This window comes from Harpegnathos saltator, unplaced genomic scaffold (genome assembly GCF_003227715.2).
Source record: "Harpegnathos saltator strain DR-91 unplaced genomic scaffold, Hsal_v8.6 scaffold384, whole genome shotgun sequence".
In the NCBI taxonomy this organism is placed as follows: domain Eukaryota; kingdom Metazoa; phylum Arthropoda; class Insecta; order Hymenoptera; family Formicidae; genus Harpegnathos; species Harpegnathos saltator.
Window position 1 is genome coordinate 1,373,943 of NW_020230188.1, and position 24,590 is coordinate 1,398,532.

The window sequence follows — 24,590 nt, forward strand, 5'->3', positions numbered from 1 at the left end:
TCCGTTTCAACACATCGGAGACCCTCCGCGCACAGCGCCTCCCTCTACGCCACGCCCGCGCAGTTGCTCTCGTTACATAATTCAATTTCGTTTTCTCGCGGAGCCATAACTCGCGCGGTTTGTTAACGTAATTTGGAGCCCGTTGTTAATCAGACCGCGCGCGCGCGCACGAGCGAAACGAGCTCGGCTCGGTTTTTCAGGTTCTGTCTCTCTCGCCCCCAAGGACGAGCACGTCGCACGTAACGACACTCGCTTCGCGCGCATAAGAGCCGAGCGAAAAGCGCTCGTCTCCCGGAACCGGTAAACGGTCTCCGCGCGGATCTAAAAATAGTGCGCTCGACGTCGAACTATAATACACAGCCGCACGTTGTTCGCATTCCGCGCGCTCCCTCGCCGCGATATATCGCGCGCCGCGCGGCCGCTCTGTTACTCGCTCGGCAAGTATTTTCTCCCGCCGTGCGTTTCCGGATAAGCGCGCGCATCGCCGAGCACGTGGCCGCCGCTCGCGAGCAAAAAATCGAGCGGGAATCGCTCTCGAGCCCGCTCGAGAGATCGTGGCACACGTGGCACGATTCGCCTCCTAGCGCTAGTCGATTAATCTCACAATCATCTCGGGAACGACCATCAGCAGATCTCCATGAAACGACGACTGCTCGTTCGCAAATCGCAGCGATATCTCGATCGATAACGAAATCGAACGAATGATTCCGTCGTTGTCCGATGAATCAAATGATGACCGTCCGTACAAGTCCGCGGGATAAGGATCTCTCTCGGCTCCGCCGTGCAGGATCGATGCACCTGCTGTTCGTCATTATTGCTTCCGTAATTCCGTACTCGCGCGCAGGAACTCGGGACGCTGCAGGAGCCGCGAGACAGGTCTACGCCACTGTCGCGAGCCTGCGGACTCCGGTATTGGCGCTTCGGTGTGGCGTAATCGAGGGAAATCCGATCGACGGCGGGCGCGGCCATCAGTGACTGGCGTAGACGAGATCGCTCCCGCGGAAGATCGCGTCTATCAGGGACTTCCGGTTGAATTCGCCGCTGCCCCGGGACTCCATCATGCTGACCAGTCGCTGGTATCGCTTCCAGGCGGTCACCGACGCCGCTTCCTTTTCCGGCCGGTCCTTAATCTTGTCGCATGCGTCGCCGCTGTTAACCGCAACCTCGGAAGCCTGGCACACCGCCTCGGTATCCGGTATCATCTGCGAATGCGCGACCGGTTGATTCGATTGTCTCGTCGATCGGCCCCGTCGACGACGATCGACGGCTGCCGGCAATTTCCGCGCGCGCGCGCGCGCGCGTCGCGTCGTCTCGCAAGAATTCGCGGAAACTTCCGCGAGCGATCCCAGGATTTTCGTTATCCTCCTTGTTTTTTCTGACTCCGTACTCATGTACGCGTGAACAATCGATGAGGAACGTGGAATGCGGCGTCTCCGTCTCGTCTTAGAATACAAATACGCAAATAGCTGAGCGCCTGAGGAGCGTGGACGACGACGACGAGTCGGAGACAACGCTCGAGAACGCTCGTATGCGCTTGCTGCGATGCGATGCGGAGAGAGAGAGAGAGAGAGAGAGAGAAAAAAACATGCGAAAATCCGACTCGACTCGGGGGAACAGAGCGTCCCGCGTAATTTTCAGACTCGCCGGTGTCGTGTCGTTTCACCCCGAAATCGTCCGCAGCGCGGCGACGCTCGCTCGCTGCTTTCGATCGTATCCCACCATATCGCCGCGCAATCGGAAGGGAGGAAATCACCGAGGGTCTCACGGATAAGCGTGACCGATGTTTGCAGGACGCGCCGTAGACACGTGTAACGCTACCCTAAACCCCCGTGTCTGAAATCAATACTCGAACGGCATTACACTGTTACTAAGGATTCCCCAACCCCATTGCCAGATTTCGCGTCGGCCCTCTGCGCCACTTTAACCGCGCGGAGTTCAACGACCAACGAGCGAGCCCGTGCCAATCGCCGCGATGTCGCGATACCCCGCGATCATTATCCCACGTCATCGCGCGTTATCGCTCGCCGGGCAAACAAGCGCCTCTCCGATAAGGACGATTTAATATTATTTGACTGCCGCTTATCGACATGCCATTAATTGCCACCGCGACGGCTAATTACCCGCCGATGCGCGGTACTCCCGATCATGTTCCTGCGAAAGGCGGAATACGTCCAACGAGTCAAGGATAGATCACCGCCGCTTCGCTTCATTTATCGGCGCGCACGAAGAAGCGAATCGGCGACTGGATCGAAGAAGAAATCACGTCCCACGACCCCGTTGAACCTACCCCCAATATCACGATCGCCGAATCATAAGTCGGACAGACGGAGGAAGAGTGAGGGGCAGAGGAGGGGGCGGAGAAGAATTTCATTCCGCTATCTTCCGTAGACCCGTTATCTAATTATCGTTCCGTTAGTTAATTAACAGAGGGTCAAATAGCGTCGCGTGCCTCGACTTCGGCCTCTGTAATCGCTATCCTCCGCTTACCTTCGTATCCGCTTCACGCACGGTCCTCGCGCGACCTCGTGATCCCTGGAGTCAAGGTCGTCGTCGTCGTCGTCGTCGTCGTCGTGCCTACTTGGATACCGATCCCTACGCGGGATCTTCCGAGTCGGGGAGAATTTGTCCAGCGACGTGCGGCCGGATTCGGGCGAGCGCGCGGTCCAAGAGTAACTGAGGAAGCGCGACGACCAACGCGTCAACCATCAGCTGGCTCCCCGTGATGACTTTCCCCCCTCTGGTAGTACTCAGAACCCACATGTGGCGACCATATGGGAGAAGGGGGCTCGCCGCCGCCGGTCGACCGGGCAACAACGAAGGCGACAAGGGTTCACGTCTTTCTTTTCCACCCTAGTCGCGACTAGCCCCCCCCTCCTTTGGGGGGCCGGGGAGAGAATAGAGTTTCCCCACTCCCTCCCTCCCTCTCTCTCTCTCTCTCTCTCTCTCTCTCTCTCTCTCTCTCTCTCTCTGTATCTCTCTCTCTCTCTCTCTCTCTCTCTCTCTCTCTCTCTGTACTCTGTCTCGCGGTTTTCCAATGCCGCGGATTTTTCAGCGAGGCGATACACGAGAATGCGGCGTCGTCATCGTCGTCGTCGACGTTCGCTTCCGATCGATACACACGCGGCAGACTTTACGAGGCGCTTTGTACACATTTACGGTGTTGTTACAGCTCTTGGCGGCGCGGTTCACGTTCCTGCGAGGAGTTATTATCGCGCTCGATTGTGCAACCGCTCATTCCAGCGCGCAACCGTCACCGTTCGGCGATTCCCTTTATTATGAATTAACGGACGGATCACAACGCTCATTTCCGTATCGCGATTTCTATTTCTCACTTGTAACGAGCGAGTCAGCCTGATTACGCAGGCTTCGTGCGTACACTCGCTCGTATACTCGCGCGCACTTCTCCTCCCGGCTTTGTTTCACCGCGAGAATCGTTGGTTGGTGAGAGAGGAAAATGAAACGAAGAAAATGAAACCAATTTGCACAAAACGCAAAGTAACCAACCAGGCGGTCGCGAGGGTGAAGTAGCGGGAATGAGAGAGAGAGAGAGAGAGAGAGAGAGAGAGAGAGAGAGAGAGAGAGAGTGTGTGTATGTAAATAAATAGAAATTACAACCGCATGACACGTGGTGCGTTTTATCGCAGCGGAATTAACTCCTCCTCGGCGCTCGAGATACGGGCGACCTCAGATAAACCAGAGCGGCTCTTTCATCGTTTCATTGTGCTCGCGAGGTGTGTGCGCTCGCGAGGACGCAGCTCAGACTCGGGTCAAGGAAGAAACCCCCCCGAGGAGGAAGCTCCACGGTATAATACGAGCGCGCGAGGACGATATTGTTTGAAATAACGCCGGTTTAATTCGACCCGCGGCCCGTGTCGAAGACGCTGGAGAGCGAGAGAGGAGAGCCAAGGCCACCATGGCGCGAGGCACGACGATCACCATAGGGGCCGGCGTCGGTCCATTGTGTGGCGGCGTCTGGGGAATCGAGTAAATTGGCTCAATTGGCCCGTCCGTGAACCGCGCCGCGACCGGGGCCGATACGCTCGCGCACGGACGAACTCGCACACGCGGATGCAGATGCGCGATGGATCCCGCACGGTTGCGTAACCCGCGGACGATCCGCTTTTGGCTGCCGAGGGGAAAAAGGGAAGCCGCCGTTTGCGGCCGCCGGCCGCGAAGTTACAGGGTATAGGGCGGAGAAAGTCGCGTGGCCCCCTCCCTCCCCCCCCCGAAACATGGACGTTCTCCGCAGCGTCTCGATACGTCCGTCATTTATTCAGCTCGGCTCGTCCGCGGAATTCCGCGGCCTCTCTCACCTCCGCGAAAATCCGCGCGCGACGAATCGCCATTTTATAGGCCGAAGCCGGAGGAGCGAGCCGGAGGAGCGAGCCGGAGGAGCGACGACGCGACGAGGCGCTCGGCCGGGAGGAAGCAGCGAAAATTAATTGTGCGCCGCTCGCGATTCAACGAGCCTCGCGATTTAATACGGTGTGCACTGTGTAAAATTTATTTACGGCCGCTCCAAGAGTTCCCGGCCGCGGGGCGACGAGCGGGAGGAGGCGAGCTTCGCAAAAAAATGTCTCGGGAGCTGAAGCGGCGGAAAAAGGTTCGTGCGCCGCACAGCTGGTCGCAGCATGCCGTGCATCAAGAAGATGGAAGATATTAAAAAAAGTTCCGCCTTTCCTTGCGTATAATGAACGGCCGTTGTTTTGCGCATCCATCTGCCGCGCGCGGCCGCGTTCGCGAGAGAGAAGCCCGACTGCACGATGTCGTCGTCGTCGTCGTCGTCGTCCGGAGCGCGGCCCATGAAAAAATCGTGCAGATTTCTTCAGATGAAACTGCGACGCGAAACGCGTCTCGCGCTCGGCAATATTGCGAGATCGAGTCGAGCGAGCGAGCGAGCGAGCGAGCGAGCAGCGTCGCGATGAGCGGAAAAAGGAACGAAAAACCGCAAGAGAAGGAGGAGGAGGAGGAGGAGGAGGAGGATACGCGAGTCGCGTAGAGTCGCAGGATCTCGCGATCGGATCGAGCGCACCACAGCACACCACGGAAAATCCGTCGATCCCTTCGCCGAAATCCGCCAGATGCGGAGCTTAATGGCCAATCGGCGCGTATTGTCTCGCCGCGTGCGTCGAGGGCGCGTGCAGCCATAAAGAACGCACGACACGTATACGCACACGCGCACACACCACTCTCACAGCTGCCGGAAGTATACATCTGCTGACGCAGAATCTACTAACCGTGCGGAGGAGATCGAGTCCCGTCGTGCAACGCCCTCAGCGACAATCGCGTGTCCGCTCCGTTAATTTTACGCGATCGTGGAATCGCGCGTCTAATACGCGCGGCTAATGAGCGCGCGTGTTCTTTTTTGTCTCTCTCTCTTTCTCTCTCTCTCTCTCTCTCTCTCTCTCTCTCTCTCTCTCTCTCTCTCTCTCTCTCTCTCTCCCTTTTCTCTTTTTCTCTCTCTCTCTCTCTCTCTCTCTCTCTTTTTCGATCTGGAAGGAATATAACGAGGACGGTTGATTAAAGTCGGAGAAAAAACGACAGGACGAAATAGGAAAAGGAAAGAGGGAGAGAGACGGAGCGTTACACGTGGCGGGCCGCGAACAGACGGTGGCGCGGGGCCCACCTTTATTTTCGAAAAATAGCTGCAGCTGCCCGGAAGAAACGATCGCGGCGCGACGTGAGGCTCGTGCTGAACACCTTTCGCCTCTAAATCGAGGGCTCATGGATCTCGACACGATCCCGACGATAATGCGACTCTAAGAGTGCAAGGATTCCTGCGCGCGTGCGCAAATTAACGATTGTGTCTCGGGAGAAAGAAGCGATTCCTAGGCGCCGATAAAAACACAGCGCCGAGCATACGCGAGCCTATGTGAGATTAATTCGTCGCGACATTCATAGCCGCGAAAACGCATCTACGCGTCTCTGCGACGCGCACCGCTTAGAAACAAACAACACGATGATCGAAGTGGGAAAAGGGTAGGGTGACGCGTCTCTTTCCTCTCTCTCTCTCTCTCTCTCTCTCTCTCGTAAAATCGTTTGAGTCATCAATGACGAGGATCCGAGAACGCAGTCTTGTTGTTGATCATTATTAAAACGGCAAATCAAGTTTCACGGACGGGAAAACAGCTCGCGTGCGTACACGAGTGCGTGCGTGCGTGCGTGCGTGCGTGCGTGCGTGCGTGCGTGCGTGCAACACGCGTGTGGTATTTCGTTTAAAATCTCTTCGTTATCTGCCGCTTGTAACGGACCGTTTGCACGCATAACTCACCTCACGCGAGTCGCCGCCATAAACGAAACTCGCAGGTGTCTTCGATGAGAAGAAGTTATCTCTTACCGGCTGATAATAAATAATTCTTCCGCCTCGTTTGTGCTTCTCCTCGCGAATTACCGTCGCTTTATCAAGATCAAAACAGCCGTTAAGGCAAGATAGCAGCGCGGCCAAGAGAAAAAGACGACGGGACCAAGAGAGAAAGAGAGAAGAAACGATTTATTATTACCGAGAAAAAGAGAGAGGGAGAGGAGGAAGAAAAGGAACTTTTCACCTGAATAAATAAAAGTAGAAATAAAAGGTCGGATACGATTAAACGCTTAAATCGTGCTCGACTGGCTTGGCGCATTACTACCCATTAAGTTTATATTAAAATGTGATAAACAGTGTCTCGTCTGTTTAACCAGTCGAGTTAAATAATCGAGTTACCGTGATTGCGTTCTCAGCACAACGCGCGCAACGAGTTCGCCGCGTGAAGCCGCAAAAAGTTGAAACGTTCCGTGCGGCGTGGGTGGGTCATCATCGATGGCCCATCACCAGATTTCAAATCGCAACGTTACATAAAATTGACCTAGCACGAAACGTGTTAAGAAGAAATTCAGTTCTGAGAACCGCGCGCGCGAGATCACGAGTTTTTAATTTAGCGTCCGCAAAAGTGCAGCGAACAACGTAGCACGGAGTCGTACTCGACGCCGTGTCGAGCAATTACGCCACACGAGCTCTCAGCGCGCAACCGAGAGAGAGAGAGAGAGAGAGAGGGGCGGGGGGGAGGGGGGAAGGGGGAGAGCTGCACGGAGAGGAAATCGGAAAAAGGATGTTTGGAGAGGCTCGCTCTCTTCGCTTCGGTCGGCCGGTATGAGATGCCGGGCCTTTGAGGAATTCACTTTGCGCGAATTTCACGAGCCGGCGCGGCGTCGCGTTACCTAACGAGGTCACACGGATATCGGGATAGCGCGTCGATTTTCCGATCAACGTGGCCCGCGGAATGCTACGTGTAGCCGGGCGCAACGTCCTCAACCCTTTTTTCGTATTCTCACCCCCGCAGCTGACGAGCGCGGGATACCACCTGACGGTTACCACCCGGGACAGCTGTTCTCTCCCCTTCGCGGGCCCATGTGCACCCCCTCCCTCCCCCTCCCCCTCCCCCTCCCCCCTCCCCCCCGTGTCGCCCCGCGCTGGCCCAGCGCGGCGAAAAAACCGAGACGATTTCGTGTGGTGTAAAAAAAAAGTCAAAAAACCACAGGGGCTTCGTAGCGCGAGCGGCAGGATGTTCGACCGGGCGGCGGGGAGGACGAAAGGGAGGACGTGAAACCATCGGTGCTTCGCCATGGGATCGTGTCGTAACGATTGTCACTCATCCGACGTGTCTCAATCGACCGGAGAGAGATGATTCCTTGACGAACAGACATATTCGCTGACTTTCGTCGGAACGAAACGAAAGTAATAATGTGCATTGTGTGTAATCGCGACTCCAAGGATCCGAGTCGCTTTCACGCGAGTGAATCGCATACGATCTGCAGTTCTTGCCAATCTGTCGTTTGATTTCACTTGGCGTACGTCATCGCTCGATCAAACGCCCATCGGTACAATCCTCGGTCAGACTACTTTCGCCGTTTCCTCGAGACACCTATCCACCTCGTCTCCTCCCAGGAGCCGAGTCCTTCGCGGCTCTTCGCGACCGGCCAGCGATCACGAGAGTGATCTCGAGACGGTCGGGGCGGAGGTCGGCGATCGTTCGGAGGATCGCGCGAGGAGGAGGGATGGTAAGAAAGCACATAGATTCTCCTGGTAACAGCAGTCCGGGCTGCCCCCGGCTTATTTTCGCCGGACGAACGTCGAAGACAACAAAAGTACCTCGACGGAGCAGATGCATGGCATGTGCTACGAACCGACACCAGATGCCCCATTGGCGTAGAGCTCCCTGCCGGCGAACGACCCCGATAAAGGTGCACACGGCGCGATTCTTTTCGAGTTTGGTCGCGTGCCAGATCCACCAGCAACGTTCGTACGCGCGCGGCCCTTCCACAACGGGCCCTCTTCTCGGCCTCGCGGACCGTTGCTACGTCTGCGCGAAGGGCCTCCAAACGGCACTTTCTCAACGCTCGCGACTCTCCCGCGGAGCGTCGGTTAGCGTCCTGAGAGGTCTGTCCCGAGATCGCTTTCGGAAACTTTGATTTGAGTAAAGGGGTAGCCAGGCCTCTTGCCAACTAACTTGGATACGTTCCGTAATTGATCAGCCGATCAATTACCAAGATAATGAGGAATAAAAATTCTATCCATTTCCCGATCTAATATCACAAGATTAACAGCTAAAATCAAGTTTGTAAATGGCTGTACATGGCTGTGAACGTCCAAGCGTGATCAAGCTGATCAATTACGGAACGTATCTTAATTTAAGGCCTACCAACCTCGCAATTAAAGCCAAAGTTTCCCAAACCGATTTCGAAACAAGCCTGAAATCTTGCGTGTGTCTCCTTCGATCGCTCCTCGCGTCCACGTGACGCGTTCAAAAATCGTGAATGCGCGGTCGACGCTTTCGCAATGACGATGAGAGGAGAATCGTCTCTCTCTCTCTCTCTCTCTCTCTCTCTCTTTCTCAGTATTTACTCATCTATCTCTCTGCCTCTCTGCCGTAAACCTCGACGACTCGAGAACAGAGCGAAAGAAAGTCGCTATCAGCAATGCGCGCGATTCGTGCGCAAGTCGACCGGTCCGTTGCGCGCGCTCGGTTTGTTTTCGCGTTGATTGCGCCACATCGAGAGAGTTCTCCATTTGTGCTTTTATTAGAAAAAGAAACGTTACATTCCATGCGCAGCGCAGCGCAGCGCGCGCGGCATACAACATCGGGCGCGAGTCTCAAAATGTTGAGATGCCGCGTGCGAGCGGTCGCTGAGGCCCCAATTAAGAGTAATCCGAGAGAGTAACGAAAATCTGAGGAGAAGTCCTTAAGGGATGCGCGCAAGTATATACAGTTGTTGGCGTCGGGTCAAAGACGCGCATGCCCGCACGCTCGTCGAGCGTCGTACGTTGATGAAGGAGTGGAAAGGCGAGAAACGAGACGACGGGCTTAATTAACTTAGCGGTCGTTTATTTACTGTGTCGTGTGGTCAATGTTATCTACAATGATTTATTGTAAAAGTAACAATAGTTGTGTGTATAAGTTAAAACGATATCATACATATGTACAGAGATTACAGAGCGTGCTCTCGGTACGATCGATCGCGCGGAAAGGACGCGCGCGGCGAAAACAAGGACGCCGAGATCGCCTCCTGTGTGAGCGAAGAGAGCGACAGACTTTGAAAAAATGCCCGGCGATTCGTTTGCGATTCGTGTCTCCGATCCTTTCTGCGCGATCAATCACGACGTACAGTCGTGTCCGATCCGACGAGTGACGCACGATCGAGGTCGGCCGTCGATCCTGAATCACTCGCGAGGATCGCTTTTACTTCTTTTCTCCTCTTTTCCTCCTCTTCTTCTGCTTCTCCTTTTATCTTTATCAATACAGGATTGATCGAACGCCGGCGCTGCGAAACGACGCGTAAGCCTGATCAATTCGTCGTATACGAGGAACGATGATATCGTTCGTCCTAAATAATAATTCATTCATCTATAGCCGAGTAAGTCCCTACCTAGTCGCTGAGCTGTCGTCGTCTCTCGCCTAATCCGAATCATGTGCATACAACTTTCGGGGCTGAAACGTTTCCTCGCTATTGTCGAGACATTGTAGCACCCCCCTCCCTCCCAGCCCAACCACCCAATGCTCCTTCCTTTCGTGTAGGATGCGACTGAAAATCGTTCCGCGGCAATTCGGAATTTCGATTATCGAAATATCAAAGTAACTCTTTCGAAGTGTGTTTCTCGATACAACATAAAATTTTTACATACCCACCCATCTGAGTAAATAATTAAAATTCGCGAACTTCATTCGCCGAATTGTTGACGTTGTTCAGTCAATTAGGATTATGTTATCTGGTATTTCTAAAGTAAAGATATCAAATCCAGGCGTGCGCTTCTGATGATCGAAAGGATCTTTCTGCCGACAATTATCAGCGTTTGCCTCACGTTCCTCTCGTAACGAACATTCTCCAACATTCTCGCGTCTTCCTTTATCTTGCTACATTAACCGATCGTCTTCCTTCTGACTTACGATAAACTAACTTAGGAATTTGTTCTATGAGTTATAACTAGTTCTGATTCTCCTACCTCGTTCGATGACTCTAATTGTCGGAAATATTTTCTCTTAATGGCTCTCGAAGCCATCTCCCAATCATCGCAGAGGAGCGTCGCGCGAGGAATTAAGGGCTCCTCTGAAACGGGAGGGGACCGCGAAAGGAATCTTAGTCCTCGATTAATGCGCGAACTCTCTACGAGATCGTCGACCTCGTCGCAAAGGAAAAAAAAAAAACACAGCGCGCATATCGATCCAGCGTATGAACGCGCTCGAAATGATAATTGTCAAACAATGAAATCGACGTGCACTTGGTTTCAATGTGCGGCCTAAGCGCACTTTCTCGGCAAGAGTCTTTTACTTCTGACGAATTGCGAGGGCTCGAGTCTCCCTCGTTCGACAATCGGCCGCGTTCCAAACTGCGAAGTATCCAAACGGCGCGGACACCATGTGCGCGATTACATTTACCTCGACACCGACGCCCCGAAATCCGTACATCCAACGCGAGTCATCAACATCTCGAGGAACGTTGGTGTACACCGAGCCATATCCGATCGCTCATATTTCGGCGTAACGTAAGAAACAAGTAGCAAAATCGAGGAAAGCGGATCGATCGCGAATTGTTCGACGTCGCGACGTCGAATAAATTGCGACTCCCGAGAAGCTTGGGATTCTTCCTCGGAAGAAGAGTAAGAAACCGAAGAGAATCCTGCGCGAACGATTTCACGACACACCATTCTGTTGCGTGTCCTGTTGCGTGTGTGCGAGTAAAAAAGAAATAAAGTGATAGCGAGAGACAGAGAGAGAGAGAGAGAGAGAGAGAGAGAGAAAGGAAGATAAATTTGTATAAATAATAAAACGAATTTACTCGAGACTTCCGCGTGACTCCGGAGAACACATCTTCCCTCACGACCTCTAGCTCAACGGAGAGAGTTCCTCGACGACGACGACGACGACGACGACGGCGACGACGACGACGACGACGCGCCGTGTGAGAGAAGCGACCTGCAGTAACCACTACCTTGAGCCTGGAACTTCATCGGCCGAGTCAATCCAAAGCCAAGTTCATATCCTGTGCCTTGGCCTCCGTGTAGCCGGTGTGCTGCGTGAACGCCCGCTCCCTCTGCAGGTCCAGGTGATTCTTCATGGCGACGACCGTGGGATGATGAAGCGGCAGGCCCTCGTCCTCGACGAGGTATCGGAGCGCCTCGTTGGCGCACGCGTCCCACCCAGCCGCCCAGGAGTCGCCGTCCTGCTGCTGTTGCTGTTGCTGCTGCTGCTGATGACCGAAGTACTTGCCAGGCTGCGCTGCGGCCTGATCCTCGGTTCTCAGGCGCTGATCGAGACACATGTAGTCGGGGAAACTGTGACTCGCAGTGTCCTTCGGCTCGAAGGACCGGCTGTGCTGCGGCTCTTGGTGCTCTTCGCAGAAGTCGTCAAAGTTGAGGAACTTGCTGCGGATGACGGTGGTCCGCTCGTCCGCGAGCAGTTGCTCGCTGCGGCCGAAGAAGTCGCCCTGATGATGAGCAGCCGCGGTCGCTTTCGGCTGCGCTTGGTCCTGGAGGCAGCCGCGCTCGAGGTAGCTCGCACCCTGCAGCATCTCCACGCCGCCGGCCCGGGCTTGATGCGCCGCTCTGCCGGAAGTGGACGGGATCGACCGGCTGCTGGAGTACTTGAGCTCCTGAGCGAGAGAGACGGCGAGGTGATGCAGCAGCTTCGCGCTCCCCGTCTCCTCGTCGTCGTCCTCGAGCTCGTCGATGTCCACTTCGACACCCTCATCCTCGGACGAGGAAACGAGGTCCTCGTTGTCGCCGTCATCCACGCCTAACAGCGTCAGCAGCCGTTCGGCGGCATCTGCGCAATGTTGCAAACGGCAAGAGATTATCTGCCAATGCGGGGGATCGGGACTCGGACGCATTACGAGACACGGACCCTTCCCTCAGCGGAGGGAGGATGCTACCTCGCCGGATGAGGAGGAGCAGGACAGATCGATCTCCCTCGGAAGGACGAGAGTGTTCGTAAATAGCAGCGGAAAGCCATGACTTAGGATAATCCACGTACATGAGGCGGAATTGATATTTAAGACTAATAGCGGACTGTTATCGACGTAATAACGGAGATTGCGTCGCTCTCTCAAATTACGTCGCTTCGTTACGTCCGACCTCGTTTCCTTGTAATCTTCAATCTTCATCGTCGGCTCGCATAAAGTGCACCGTATCCGTGCGTATCGAGAGCATGCCGGCGAGATAGATAAGACGGTTACACACAGAAGTCCGTTCTGGGAACGTCGGAGGGGGCGATTCACCCCGCGACGCCGGCAGGAAGGGGGGGAAGGGGGAGGGGGTCCTCATTAAGTCCCGCCGGATGTTGAGCATTGAGATTCCTCCCGAAAAGGACGAGACATCGCAGATGCGCCTCCGTCGCGATAAAGGCACGACAACGCCGACGACGACGACGACGACGACGAAGTCGCCGTGGCGGCGAATCAACGACAATGACTGCGGGAGAAAGAGAGCGAGAGAGGCCGCGTGTTATTGTAACAACTGGACCAGAACGAGCGCGATCCGATGAGTCCGCGCGCCCCCGGCGGCCCCGCTTTTGCGGTCCTGTGGGAATCCTGCCTCATAAACGTCCCACGGGAACTACCTGTCGCGCACCCGAAACCCACCCCGTCATATCCTGTGTCCTGCGAATCGCCGAATTTCGCACGAGTCTCTCCTCTTTCTCATCTCCCTCGGTCGCGCGCGCGCGCGTGTATATGTGTGTGTGTGTGTGTGTGTGTGCTGTATGACGTCGCGTCGCGCGATGGTAGAACGTATCAGTGTCGTGTACGTGTGCTCCACTCGCCGTTCGCACACCCTTGCGCGAGCAAAAAGGTCGCTCCGACGAGGGTAACTTCGATATACCTGTTCCTGGGAACGGGAGCGATTTCGATCGGTAGGTGGCGATCGATTAAATTATACCTTCGAGGCCGGAGCTCGAGTGAGGGGCACGATAGACGATAATTACTTACGACTATGTAAATGGTAATTGAATAAGCCGCTGGGGTAATTACGTGTTTTGACCGCGGATAACGAAGTTAGTGCGTTTGAGAAGTTACGCCGAATTGTTTGCCTCGCCGATAGAGTTAGCGAATTCTTCCAACAGCCCGCCGGGCCCCGAATCGCCGATCAGCGAGGCAAGAAAATTTATACCGGGAACGTGACTGGCGAGATTTTGTTGAGAGAAACAAGGCCAAAATTTCGATGTCCGAATCTGACTTATCGGCCGGCGCGATATATCCATTTCATTCGAAGTACGATCTCACGATTCTCGATCTAATGCGGAGAGTTACGCTCAGTATCCACGCTATTGCCGCGCGCTCTTTTATTTCGACATCGCGAGTGTGTGTACTCAATCGTTCGATCAACGTTTTTCAGACGAGCCAGACGTACGTTAGGAGTCGTGTCGCGCGCGCGCGCGCTCTTATTCTTTCCTCTCGACGGTAATAGAAAAGTCTGGACCAGTCGGGAGCGAGTTCGTTGATTCTTCTTTTTTCGACCATCTCTCTTTCTCTCTCTCTCTCCCTCTCTTGCCTCCTCTTTTCCCTCCTACCCCAGAGACGCTAATGCGACTCTTTCTGCCGGACGTTCCCACAGGGGTACCCGCATTTAAATGTCCTGTTTCTACGGTACCTAGCGAGACGGTATTGGGTTGAGTTAGGTTAAGCGACGATTTAAAGGGACTGAAAGGCGCCTGACAAACGAACGATCGTTTCTATAAAAAAAAAAAGAAAAACTAAACACAGAATACCAATGAGGTTTTGCGCTGCGCGACGTCGCATTGTGGATAAGAGAGTTTATATTAAAAAGAATAACACTCGGCGAAGGTGCGAAAAATACAAGGAAGAATGTCCGTTCTGTGAAATAAACTGTGAAATTTCCGCGTGAAACGCGCACTTTGTCATACGTACAGATAAACAATCGATTTCCCCCGACGAAAATGAGGGAGTTATTTCGCCGCGCGAGTACACCTTTAAGCGTCACTCACGATAACGCGGTGCCGCACGCGAAACGCTTGTCGTTCATCGCCGGCGATAATGTAGCGTGTTATCGCGCGAAATTATGCATATAGCGAATTAATGTTTATCGGACGATTGCTCGTCGTCATCGTGACGACCGTAAATTTGTTTACATCCGCTTTTACGAGTCCCTCTCTCTCTCTCTCTCTCTCTCGCGCGCGCCCGCGCGCGTTAGGATTTTATATTATTCGACGATACCGTCTGAAATTGCTCCGCCGAGGGAGGTCGTAATTCTCGTCGGTGAATAGAAATTCCTGTAGCGCTGTACGTACACAGCAGAATGCCCGGCATTAGCATAGAGAATTCATATTTCAGGAGGATCGGCCGAACGACCATAAGCGGTGACGCGAAGTTATTTTGCCGAGCGATACGCGAGAGAGCGGCCGACTTATATATTCCGTGACTAACGACGTCGACCTAATAAATTTTAATAGCTCACTCGCTCAACGCCCGAGCGGGAATAAATACGGGCGCAAAGTTGCACGTTCGCGCTATCACGTGGACGTCCGCGTCGTTTGCGTCCGATTAAAAGTTTTTTTCAATCGGCTCGACTTTCGAAGATCTCTCGCGCTTCGCTCGCGTGTCGTCGCGAAAATCGCGTCGCGTTTGTCGAGCTAATCGAACGGCTCTAATGCAAATGGCAGAGCGGGGCTCGGCTCGCTGCCGCGAAAGACCGAGAAAAACGGAGAAGAGAGCGTGTGTGTTTTCGCGCTTTTTACACTTTATTATTCTTACATCATTATACTCTGTTGATGCGCGTGTTACGTGTTACCGCGATAAGAGAATCCAGCGAGAAATGAAACGAGAAGGACAAATTCGCGCGCTCAATTAATACCGCCTCTCCACCACGTCGGGGAAATGTATTCAGCGATTCCCCAGCTCGATCGTTAATCACGCCGCGCACTCGTACCTCGAGAGAGCTCAGCGATGTATCGCTGAGAAATGAAAAAATTAGCGCGAAAATTCTCACGCTCACGTAGAGAACAGCGAGGGAAAGGCGGTCGGCTCCCGGCGTTATTATAGGAAACACGGTCGAGACATTTTTCAACGGGACTCTCGAGCCAGGATTTTCTGGGGCGCGAGAATCCTAGCCGGGGGTAGCGCAGGTACGCCCTTACGACCGTCGTAAAACATTTCCACTTTACGTCAGTGCTTTAAAGGGAAGCCAAATTTGCCGTATTCGCGAGCGAGCTCGACTCGTCCCGTTTCGCAGGAAACGTGATAGAATCCAAGAAGGATGGAGGATATATATATATATATATATATATACATATATATGTACACATATACATGTATATGTATGCGGCGAGGTAGCGGAGATATACGTGCATGCTCTACGATGTAATTAAGCAACAATGTAGCCAGGAATAATCAAGGGAGAACTGACGCAACGCGCAAACATAATTATCGTCGCGTTCGTAATTCGCATTATGCGTGCTTCGGCCATTAAAGCCCGCCGTATCATACGCGTTGTATTAGCCGCATAAATCAGCGTAAGAGACAAAAATACCGCGGAGCTACCGCGGTGAGAGAGCTTGAGCTGCGAGTCGCGCATCGATGATGAATTCTAAATAGCAAAAATAATTTAATCGACCGGGTAGGAACTTGTAATTACACGCACGACGCCCTGGAGATATCGTATCGAATTACCGAGATTACTACGATTAAATCACCGTGATTTGTTTCGCGAGAGAGCCGCGCTTAAAGGCGAATAAGAAGTAAATTACCTCGTATGGTGGGCGAATTATCCGTGATATCGTTGGCCAAGTCGACGAAGTCCTCCAAACCTCCACCGTCCCCTCCGCAATCCATCATTGTGTCCTGGGCAAAAGGATGGAGGGAAAAAGAAAGATCTATTCTGTGAAGTTGTTACAGCAGCCGAGTCCGATTAAATGGCGGATTAAACGAGAAAAATCTCTCTCTCTCTCTCTCTCCCTCTCCCTTTAATTCTCGATCTGTCACGCGCTTCGCGGCCATTAGTCCGGATCGAGAGCTCGACGGGAGTGGAATCAGTTTATTGTTTAAAGCGCTGCTGTGTATCGTTTAAAGCGGAATTGAAGCGTCGGCCGGAAAAAGGCTTTTCGCAAATTATCCCCCCGCCCGCGGCGCCAGCGCGGGATCGTGGAAATTGCGCGCGGTCCCGCGCGCCGTGATTCGCGGAACGTGAAAATTTATTCGCGGACGCGCACAATTTCAATTAAAATCCGCGACCCGGCGACGTGCGAGCGGCGAAACGTTATGATCGCAAAATAAACAGTCGCGCGATAAAGTGCGACTGTGCGTTAACAATGCCGTGATTCCGCCGTGCGTATGCCAGGCGGAATGCCTCGCTGGTGTCTCGGAATCCGCGAGCGCGAGCGTCAATTTCGAGGAGAGACGCCGGAGCGGCAGAATGCTCGTCGTTAAACGTCGTGAATTATCGCTGGTGACCAGTGACCGCGCACGCGGCATTATTAATGTCGCCGTTTATATAACTTTCGCGCGGCGTCGCGCGCGCTTTAACGGACACTCGGACACCGGAGCTTGCCAAGCCGGCAATTTGCCGCGAAATTTAGTAATTCGCGAAGGAAGCGCCGCGTACGTTGCGCAGCGGCGAGCCGATGGAGAGAGAAAGACTTTCCCCGAAATAATTGCCGTCCGCGATAATGCGATCGCCCCTCTAAATATCGCGCGCGACGATTTCTCTCGCCGTGCTCTCTCGACAAACGACAGCCCTTCGCTGTCGGAATGAAACAGCTGCAAAGCCGAGCCGCTCCACGCGTCGGAAAGCGCGAGACCGAAATTCTCACCACTCTCGGACGCACGCGGATTCGTCGTGTTGACGTAACGACGTCGTCAGGACGAGACGTCTTGAAGACGTCTAACCGGCGTCCTATTCTTCCCTCGGAGAAATTTCAGGCACCTTTGAGAGGCGACTTTCAGCAATTTTGGCAATTTCTATGTGCTGAATCTTCGCCCGAGCTGATGATAGCGACGATACGAGCGGCTCTCGCAACGGACGTTCCACACGTCGCTTCGTCCGGGCAGCCACGCACCTTGCAATCAGCCGCCCGCCGGCGGTGAGAGAACGCGATAACGATTCCATCGACAGTAAGAAAGACACCCCTCTCGCTGAGGCGAGACACTGCTCGTGTCTCATAATAGAGAACAACTGTTTAGCCGATCGTAGCACACTCTGCACAGTTTTCGGAGGCTGCGGACCGAAGACGTGGGAGACCGGCGCGGCAGCGGCGGCTTTACGAGAACGACCTTGGCTCTTTGTAAAATTCCGAAGAATCCCGAGATGGAAAGGACGCATCCAGGCACGTGGTAAAAATCCCGTTTCGTCCGTAACCCTAGCGACACAGTGACCGGCGATAAATAGCGCGAGCGCGCGCGCGCGCGCACTTACGAGACATTGTCTCGTGGCAGCTTTTCCCTCCGTCAAGCGCAGAGCGTGTCTACCGGGTGGTCTGGAAGAAGCACGACCTTGTCCGGGCGCACGAGACGAAAATCTGAGGCGCGCACGACGCAAAGGGTACTACTCGCGGCGAGGACTTCCCGCGGGAGAAGCTCGAGGAGCTCGACGGGCCTTTTGCAGTAGGCCGTGGCGAAGCGATTCGCGCGCGGTCGCGCCGCGCCGCGCCGGTGCGATTCCCTCGGTACGAGTGAAAGCGAACGCCGAGAAAGTTCGTGAATGGGTTAAGACGATCGTGCCGGAGTCGCCGAGAGCGGAGAGGGGGGACCTTAGGACGGAAATTGCGTCGAAATGACGCGACAGGAACGACGGTCGCTCTCATGGGGGAGGAGGAGGCGGCGGCTCCTCCTCCGCGAGATTTCCACAAGGACGACGAGCGGAAGCTTCGAGCCGTCACGCTGATTCCTACGAGAGCAGAGAGCCGGACAAAATGATTAAGTTGCGTGCGCTACGACACGGTGAATATTCATAAATTAACTCGGCTTACGCGAGTGCGAGTCAGGCGAAACGGCGAAAACGAAACGACAGCTCGCGCTCGGCGACGTGATGCATAAATTATCGGTTAATGCGAGTTAATATGCACCGACACGGCGCGGCACTTGGCCGGCATGTACGGGGCCCGAGATCGCGATTACGATCGCTAACGACTCTGAGAGAAGTGGCGGGCGAAGCGCGCGATGATCGAGGCCCGATCCGGGCCTCGATCTCGCACGCTAATTATCGCAATCGCGGCAAATCATAGCCCCAACGGCGCGGAGTTATGATACGGCGTTATCGATGTACACTCGCGGCCACTCTCTCGCCGCTAATTGCATCGATATGGAAATATATTGAAACGAAACGAGCACCGGAGACGCGCGAGCGAGCGAACGGCTAACGCCGATCCTCGGCTCGGCACGGGATCGAGAGCGAGGCCCGATCGCCCGGTGCAATCGATACATGCAAACGAGTGGTTATTGTAAATTTCCGCCGTTAAAGGTACGCTTTCTCCGCCGATCGGCGAGAAGATAATCGGCGGGAAGTCGACACTGCCGGATCCGTAATGCGACCGCCGAAATGTGCCGAGCTTCACTCCGCATCTGATAAGACCCTCTCATCGATTCGTTCCTTCTCTCCCTCTCTCTCTCTCTCTCTCTCTCTCTCTCTCTCTCCCCCTCTCTTGCTCTCTGTGCCTCTCCCGGTCGTGTTTAATCCCGCTGATTAAAGCCGATGCGCGCTTAATAAACGCATGCAAATCCGGCGTTTCGCCTCGATGTTACTTTACTTTACGGTAATGACAATCGGCCACGTTCGGCCGAAATATTCTCCGTCTAATCGATACGCCAGGAGAGGCGAGGAGGCGAAAATAGATCCCACTCGTCTTCTCGATTCTCCGCTTCGGAAAGGTGAACGGACTGTCCCGAGTGCAAGGTGCAGATCGTGATGCATGTCGCCGGTTATTGATTCCGAAGGTTCGCGCACGGTACGGTGTATGCAAATTGCGCTCTCTCTCTCTCTCTCTCTCTCTCTCTCTCTTTCTTTCTTTCTTTCTATTTACCTATCTATCTATCTCGCGATTCGAATAAAATTTTGACTTTCAGTGGAACGTACACGTGGATATGCGTACCCGTGACTACGAGAGAGAGAGAGAGAGAGAGAGAGAGACAGAGAGAGAGACAGAGAGAGAGAGAGAGAGAGAGAGAGAGAGAGAGAGAGAGAGAGAGGCTGCAATTGGTACGTGCAAACGAGAACGCACGAGGAGCGTCCCTTCGTGACGGCCGCGATATTCGGGCCATCGATCGCGTAAAACGCGAGTGTTTAGTCAACGGGTCGCAGACACGCCCGTTTATCTCCGGCAAATCGTGCAATTACCGCGACGCAACACCGTGAGAAATATTCGAGGGGCGTTTTCGCACCGTCGCGCGGGCGCGCGCGAAATTCGAGCGCTGGGGTGACTTGAGGAAGAGCCGCGATGACGATGTGTTCAATCAGAGTCGCGCGAGAGCCGCCTCTCGCTTGAAATCCGAATCATTCGATCTCGTGCGCGTTTGCGCTACATTCTCTGTTTCTATTAAATTCTTGAGTCCTCTTGCTCGGAAGCTCGGAAACCCTCTCCCCCCGATGTTTGTCCCGCGCCGTCTCTCGATCGACTCTGCTCCTCGTGAACTTTCGCGCGCGTAATTAAGGCTACAATTGACGTGATTTTTCACTCTTAATCAGCGCCGAAAGATAATGAGAGCGGAGAGGCTGGCAGTGGACCGCGAGCTGGGTGATCGATCTTGGCCGCTCCGAGTCTCGACGCATTTTTCATTCGGACGAAATAATAAGCCGAGTCGCCGCGGCTCAATTAGGCAAATTGATAAATGCAAATTCGTGGCCGGCTCGTCCTTCGGCGCCGCCCTTCCATGTAGGAGTGACTTCTGTTTCACTCGCGTCCGTGCTGCTCTTTTCCTCGGCAGAGCGCGTACGAGTCGTGTCGGCCGGCGAAAGAGTAAACAGCAGTGTTTGCTGCTTATTTTCTTTTTCCTCCCTCTGGTGAAACGCCCCCCTCTCTCTCTCTCTCTCTCTCTCTCTCTCATGCGCAGCTCGCCTAATTAAATCGCGTCGAAAATAATATAATCACGACGATGCGCGGAACGAAAAAATAAAGGAACAGCTGCAAACGAGGTTTGCGATACGCGATTTACATGCCGTCGCAGATAAGGCGGACGATCAGAACGACACAGAATTGCAGCTATTCGCGTCGCCTGCAAAAACCAGGTCCCATCGAAGTACACCTCGGAGATATCGAGAAGCCGATCGGCCGAGAGTCGCGTGAAAATTAAACGTGAGGAGAATACGAGACGACATAAATTAAATCGCCATGGTCGCCATGGTCGCGCGAGGAGATGGAAGCCGTCGACCGCGATAAATTCCGATAAATCGATGAGCGATAAATTTTCCCAGGGACGATCGGCGCTCGATGGATTTCAGAAGCCCGGCCGCAGGACGACGAGGAGCGTGTCGAGCCGCGCGTCCCGCAGGACGAAGCTCACGAGCTCTCTCCTCTTCTCCTCCTGTCTCTCTCCCTTCCCCTCCGCCTCTCCTCAGCCGCAGCGGCAGCCGCGTTTTTATCGAGATACACGGGGATATAAATAGAACGAAGAGAGAGAATGCAAGGCGAAGGCGCACGAGTACGGCACGTAACGTCGCACCGAAGGGACACGTTTGACCACTTCGATGCAGTCCTCTCCTCGCGCTGGTTACCAGGCGGACATTAAAGCGACCGCGAGGTGCCGCGGATAATACGGCCGGTATTTCGAATTCAAAGAGCGCCCAAAGAGGAAAGGGGGCTAGTCCTGCGAGAGCACGGGGGGGAGATTTCGGCCGGGAAAATCGACGCCGAACGCGTCGCGAGATTTAAGGTCGCGAGACGGTGGATGAAACGCTCATTTCGGGGAGGGCGCAAGCCGCGAACGTTCGCGTTCGCATTCGCGCCGCATTCGAGCTCTCGAATCTCGAGCTCTACGACAAGACATCTAGGAGAGACTTGGAATCGCTGCGATTCTCTCCCTCCCTCTCTCCCTCTCCTCTCTGAGAGTTGAGACGGAGTCTCAAATGTATATCCCCGCGCAGAGGACCGTCGGCGTCGTCGTCGGGCCTTCCGACGAGCTTCCTTTCTCTTTTCCAGCCGACGCTCGTTGATGACTCGCGCAAAATTTCGAGGGAACATCCTGCGTGTAATCGTAAATAACGTAATAGCGATCTCGCGCGTTGGCGAATCCGCGGGAACGAGGTCTCGTTCTCGTGTCTCCGTCTCCGTGCGCTTCTCCGAGAAGGCCGCAAATTAGATTCGAACGAGTCTTCGAGACTCCGGGGAGGGGGGGGGGGAGCGCCGCTGGAGAGGGCTGGAAAATCGAATCGTGTTCGGCGGCCAAGTTGGAGGATGATCAAAGTTCCGGAGGTGCGGAGTTCGGTCGGGGCGAATTCCAGCGGCTCTCTCCCCTGTACTCGTGCAATAAATACAAATGTCGAAACCGCGCGCGAAGAAACGGACAGAACGCCGGCACTAACATCGCGGAGCAGCCACTCTCGCATTTTATGCGAGATTGCACGCTCGGAAGGATATTTCTTTCCTCACCGAGTTCCGAGGAAGCGCGGACGTCGGGAATGCAGTTAACTGCAGAAAGGGCGCATCCCCCGCCGCCCGCGCCCGCGATGGGATTCGATTTGAAATTCTAATTCCCCGCCCCTCCCCGCCCCTGCCGCCCCCGCCGCCCGGCCCGTGCGCCGCGGATCCCGATAGAATTTCAAGCGAGAAAACTCTCGCCGGCCGATAACGCGGCGCGAGAAGATCGAAGTCGGGAGATAAATAGATATGTAAGCAAGTGCGACGGCCACGGCGTCTAGCCGAGAATCTAACATTCGTAAGCAGGAAATTGCAATTATCACGGATCGCGGATCGACCGTGGAGTACGACGGGTACGATGAAGGAGAGCAAGGCAAACAACGAGATGAAGATAACGATTCTCGGGGAATCGATGTAATTTCATAGTCTCTCGCGCGAAAAGCGGGTAATAACGGACGCGCGTAAATCGATGCGGCCCTTTTACCGTTAATAATACACCGGCCGCGGGGCGAATCTGTCGAGAGAGAGGTCCGTCGAGAGAGGAAAAGAGAGAAACAGGGAGGAAAAGCGCGGAGGGAAAGGCTGCCTGTGTAATTCCCTCTTGCTCCCCGCGTCACAATAAATCGCGTGTATCGCGCGGATAGAATCGGAATTACTCGCGTTTGCGAACAAGAGTGAGAAAGAGGGAGAGAGAGAGAGAGAGAGAGAGAGAGAGAGAGAGAGAGAGGGAGAGGGGGGAGAGAGAGAGAACTCTTTCCGCTCTAAATGGAGATTTAAATCACCAAACGGGGAGTTTACGCGTTTGTCGCCGTCTCCATGGAACTCGAGTGCCTCGCTGTAATGATTATGGAGAACGGGAAAAGCGAGCGGAAAAGCGAGACGGTAGACGCGCCAGGGAGCGACGTGGGGCGGCGCGATTGTCGTGTCCGGCGATCCCTCTCGCGCGTGTTACATCGCGCGAATAACGAGACGAGAGACGATACGGAAGGAAAACAAGAAAAAAATAATGAAACATTGGTTTCGCAATCGCGCGGCGAAAACGAACGAGCGTGCGCTGCGCTCGGGGGGGGGGGCTAGGGCGGGGGGGAGGGGAACATACAAAAAACCGATTCGCCCCTTCGCGATCGATTTGGCGAGCAGGTGCGCTTCGGCAGCGGAACGCGTCGCGCTGCAGCCTCTCGCGATGCATTCCGCGATCCGCGGTGCAATCGTATAAATACAGATGGCTATCAACGATGGAGGACGAATTGGAATTTCGCTGGGGCATATCGACCGCTGGGGGTAGGAAAAAAGGTATTATGCTGTCGTGCGAGCGTCAGTACGACGATTCAACTTTCAATAATTGAAACGACAACGGCAATACACGCGCGCGATCTCGCAACGGAGACACGTTACGAGGCTGCTGCTGCATGGAAGTATCGTAAGCGTGTGCTCTCATTGTGTCGGTCGATCAAGCCAATGTAAACATAGAACCCGTGCCAATATCGCCGAATTGTATCTCGAGCGCGTTTCACCGGCTTACAGAGAGCGACGGCGGCGGTAGAAATTTCCGGCTGCTCATGAAATTTCTCGCGACCGTCATCGCTCTATATCCGCGGTTTCGCGCTTCATCATTGAATCTCTAGCGTCGCTCATTCGACTGCTCGATACCTAGCGTCGCGAGCAGCATTGTCGCTGAAAACACCGAATACCTCGAAGCGTTCTTCGAAGAGAAACTTAGCTTAGTTTCGCAGACCGAGCGAAGGACCCCCGATCCATGGAGAAGCCGCGGAGAAACGTACGTCACCAGCGTGTTCGCGCCGCCTTCCTCGCACGGCGCGATTTAAATGCTGCGACTCACACGCAATTGGCGACTGTCGCGGGTTCGAAAGGTTAAGGCGACACGGAAATGCAAACGGCAAACGCCAATCCTTCGTTCAAGCCCGGAGAGGCCGCGAGAACGCGAACGCGAATTCTCCGATTTATCCGCTCTTACGTACCTCCGACAAGGCGTCCTCCATCATATCGCTCGTGTCCCTCATGACTCCCGATGGAAACTAGCACCGACAACAATCACTCAACGCCCACGGTATATGTTCTCCTCCTCTTCTCCTTCGTGACTCTCCTCTTTCTTCGTGCGTCTGTCTAACGATCTATCTATCTATCTATCTATCTATCTATCTATCTATCTGCCTATCTTCCTTGCTTCTCCTCCCTCTGCTTTCCTTCCTCTTCCTCCACGTCTTCCAACGTATAAAGATTTCCCTGCCTCTCTCTCTCTCTCTCTCTCTCTCTCTCTGCCTCTCTCCTCCTTCCACTCTCGCTCGTTTACTCGCTCTCTTATCTCTCCTCTCCTATCGAGAGAGCACACCGAGAGAAATCGTACAATACCAGCTACGCGTGAACAAGGCACGATGACAAGTGCTCGCGGTTGCTTCCAGCAGCACCGAGGAATTCCGTGACGTCACGAGCACATTTCTTCCATCGCCAACGGGTAGGCGATCTCGCGAGTTTGCTGTCCGGCTTGCTGCTGCCGCTGCCGCCGCTGCTGCTGCTGCTGCTGCTGCT

The 24,590-nt window shown here is 54.3% G+C and overlaps 1 protein-coding gene across 1 annotated transcript; it reads right to left on the bottom strand.

Moving 5' to 3' along the window:
* Nucleotides 1-9,338: 9,338 nt before the first annotated feature.
* Nucleotides 9,339-24,196, bottom strand: LOC105185742 (uncharacterized). Its single transcript, XM_011145462.3, has 3 exons — nucleotides 24,023-24,196; nucleotides 16,227-16,320; nucleotides 9,339-12,293 (listed from the first exon to the last, which is right to left on the bottom strand). Exons 1-3 carry the CDS (start codon nucleotides 24,062-24,064, stop codon nucleotides 11,488-11,490), a joined length of 942 nt encoding a protein of 313 aa, XP_011143764.1. The 5' UTR covers nucleotides 24,065-24,196; the 3' UTR covers nucleotides 9,339-11,487.
* Between the last annotated feature and the right edge of the window lie 394 nt (nucleotides 24,197-24,590).

Bases quoted from the DNA above. Each gene is read 5' to 3' on its own strand.
- LOC105185742 (XM_011145462.3), bottom strand. From the start codon at position 24,064: ATGAGGGACACGAGCGATATGATGGAGGACGCCTTGTCGGAG. The intron at 16,321-24,022 runs GTACGTAAGAGC...CCTTTTGCCCAG, and splicing joins TGGAGGACGCCTTGTCGGAG to GACACAATGATGGATTGCGG. The intron at 12,294-16,226 runs GTAATTTACTTC...AACATTGCGCAG, and splicing joins TAATTCGCCCACCATACGAG to ATGCCGCCGAACGGCTGCTG.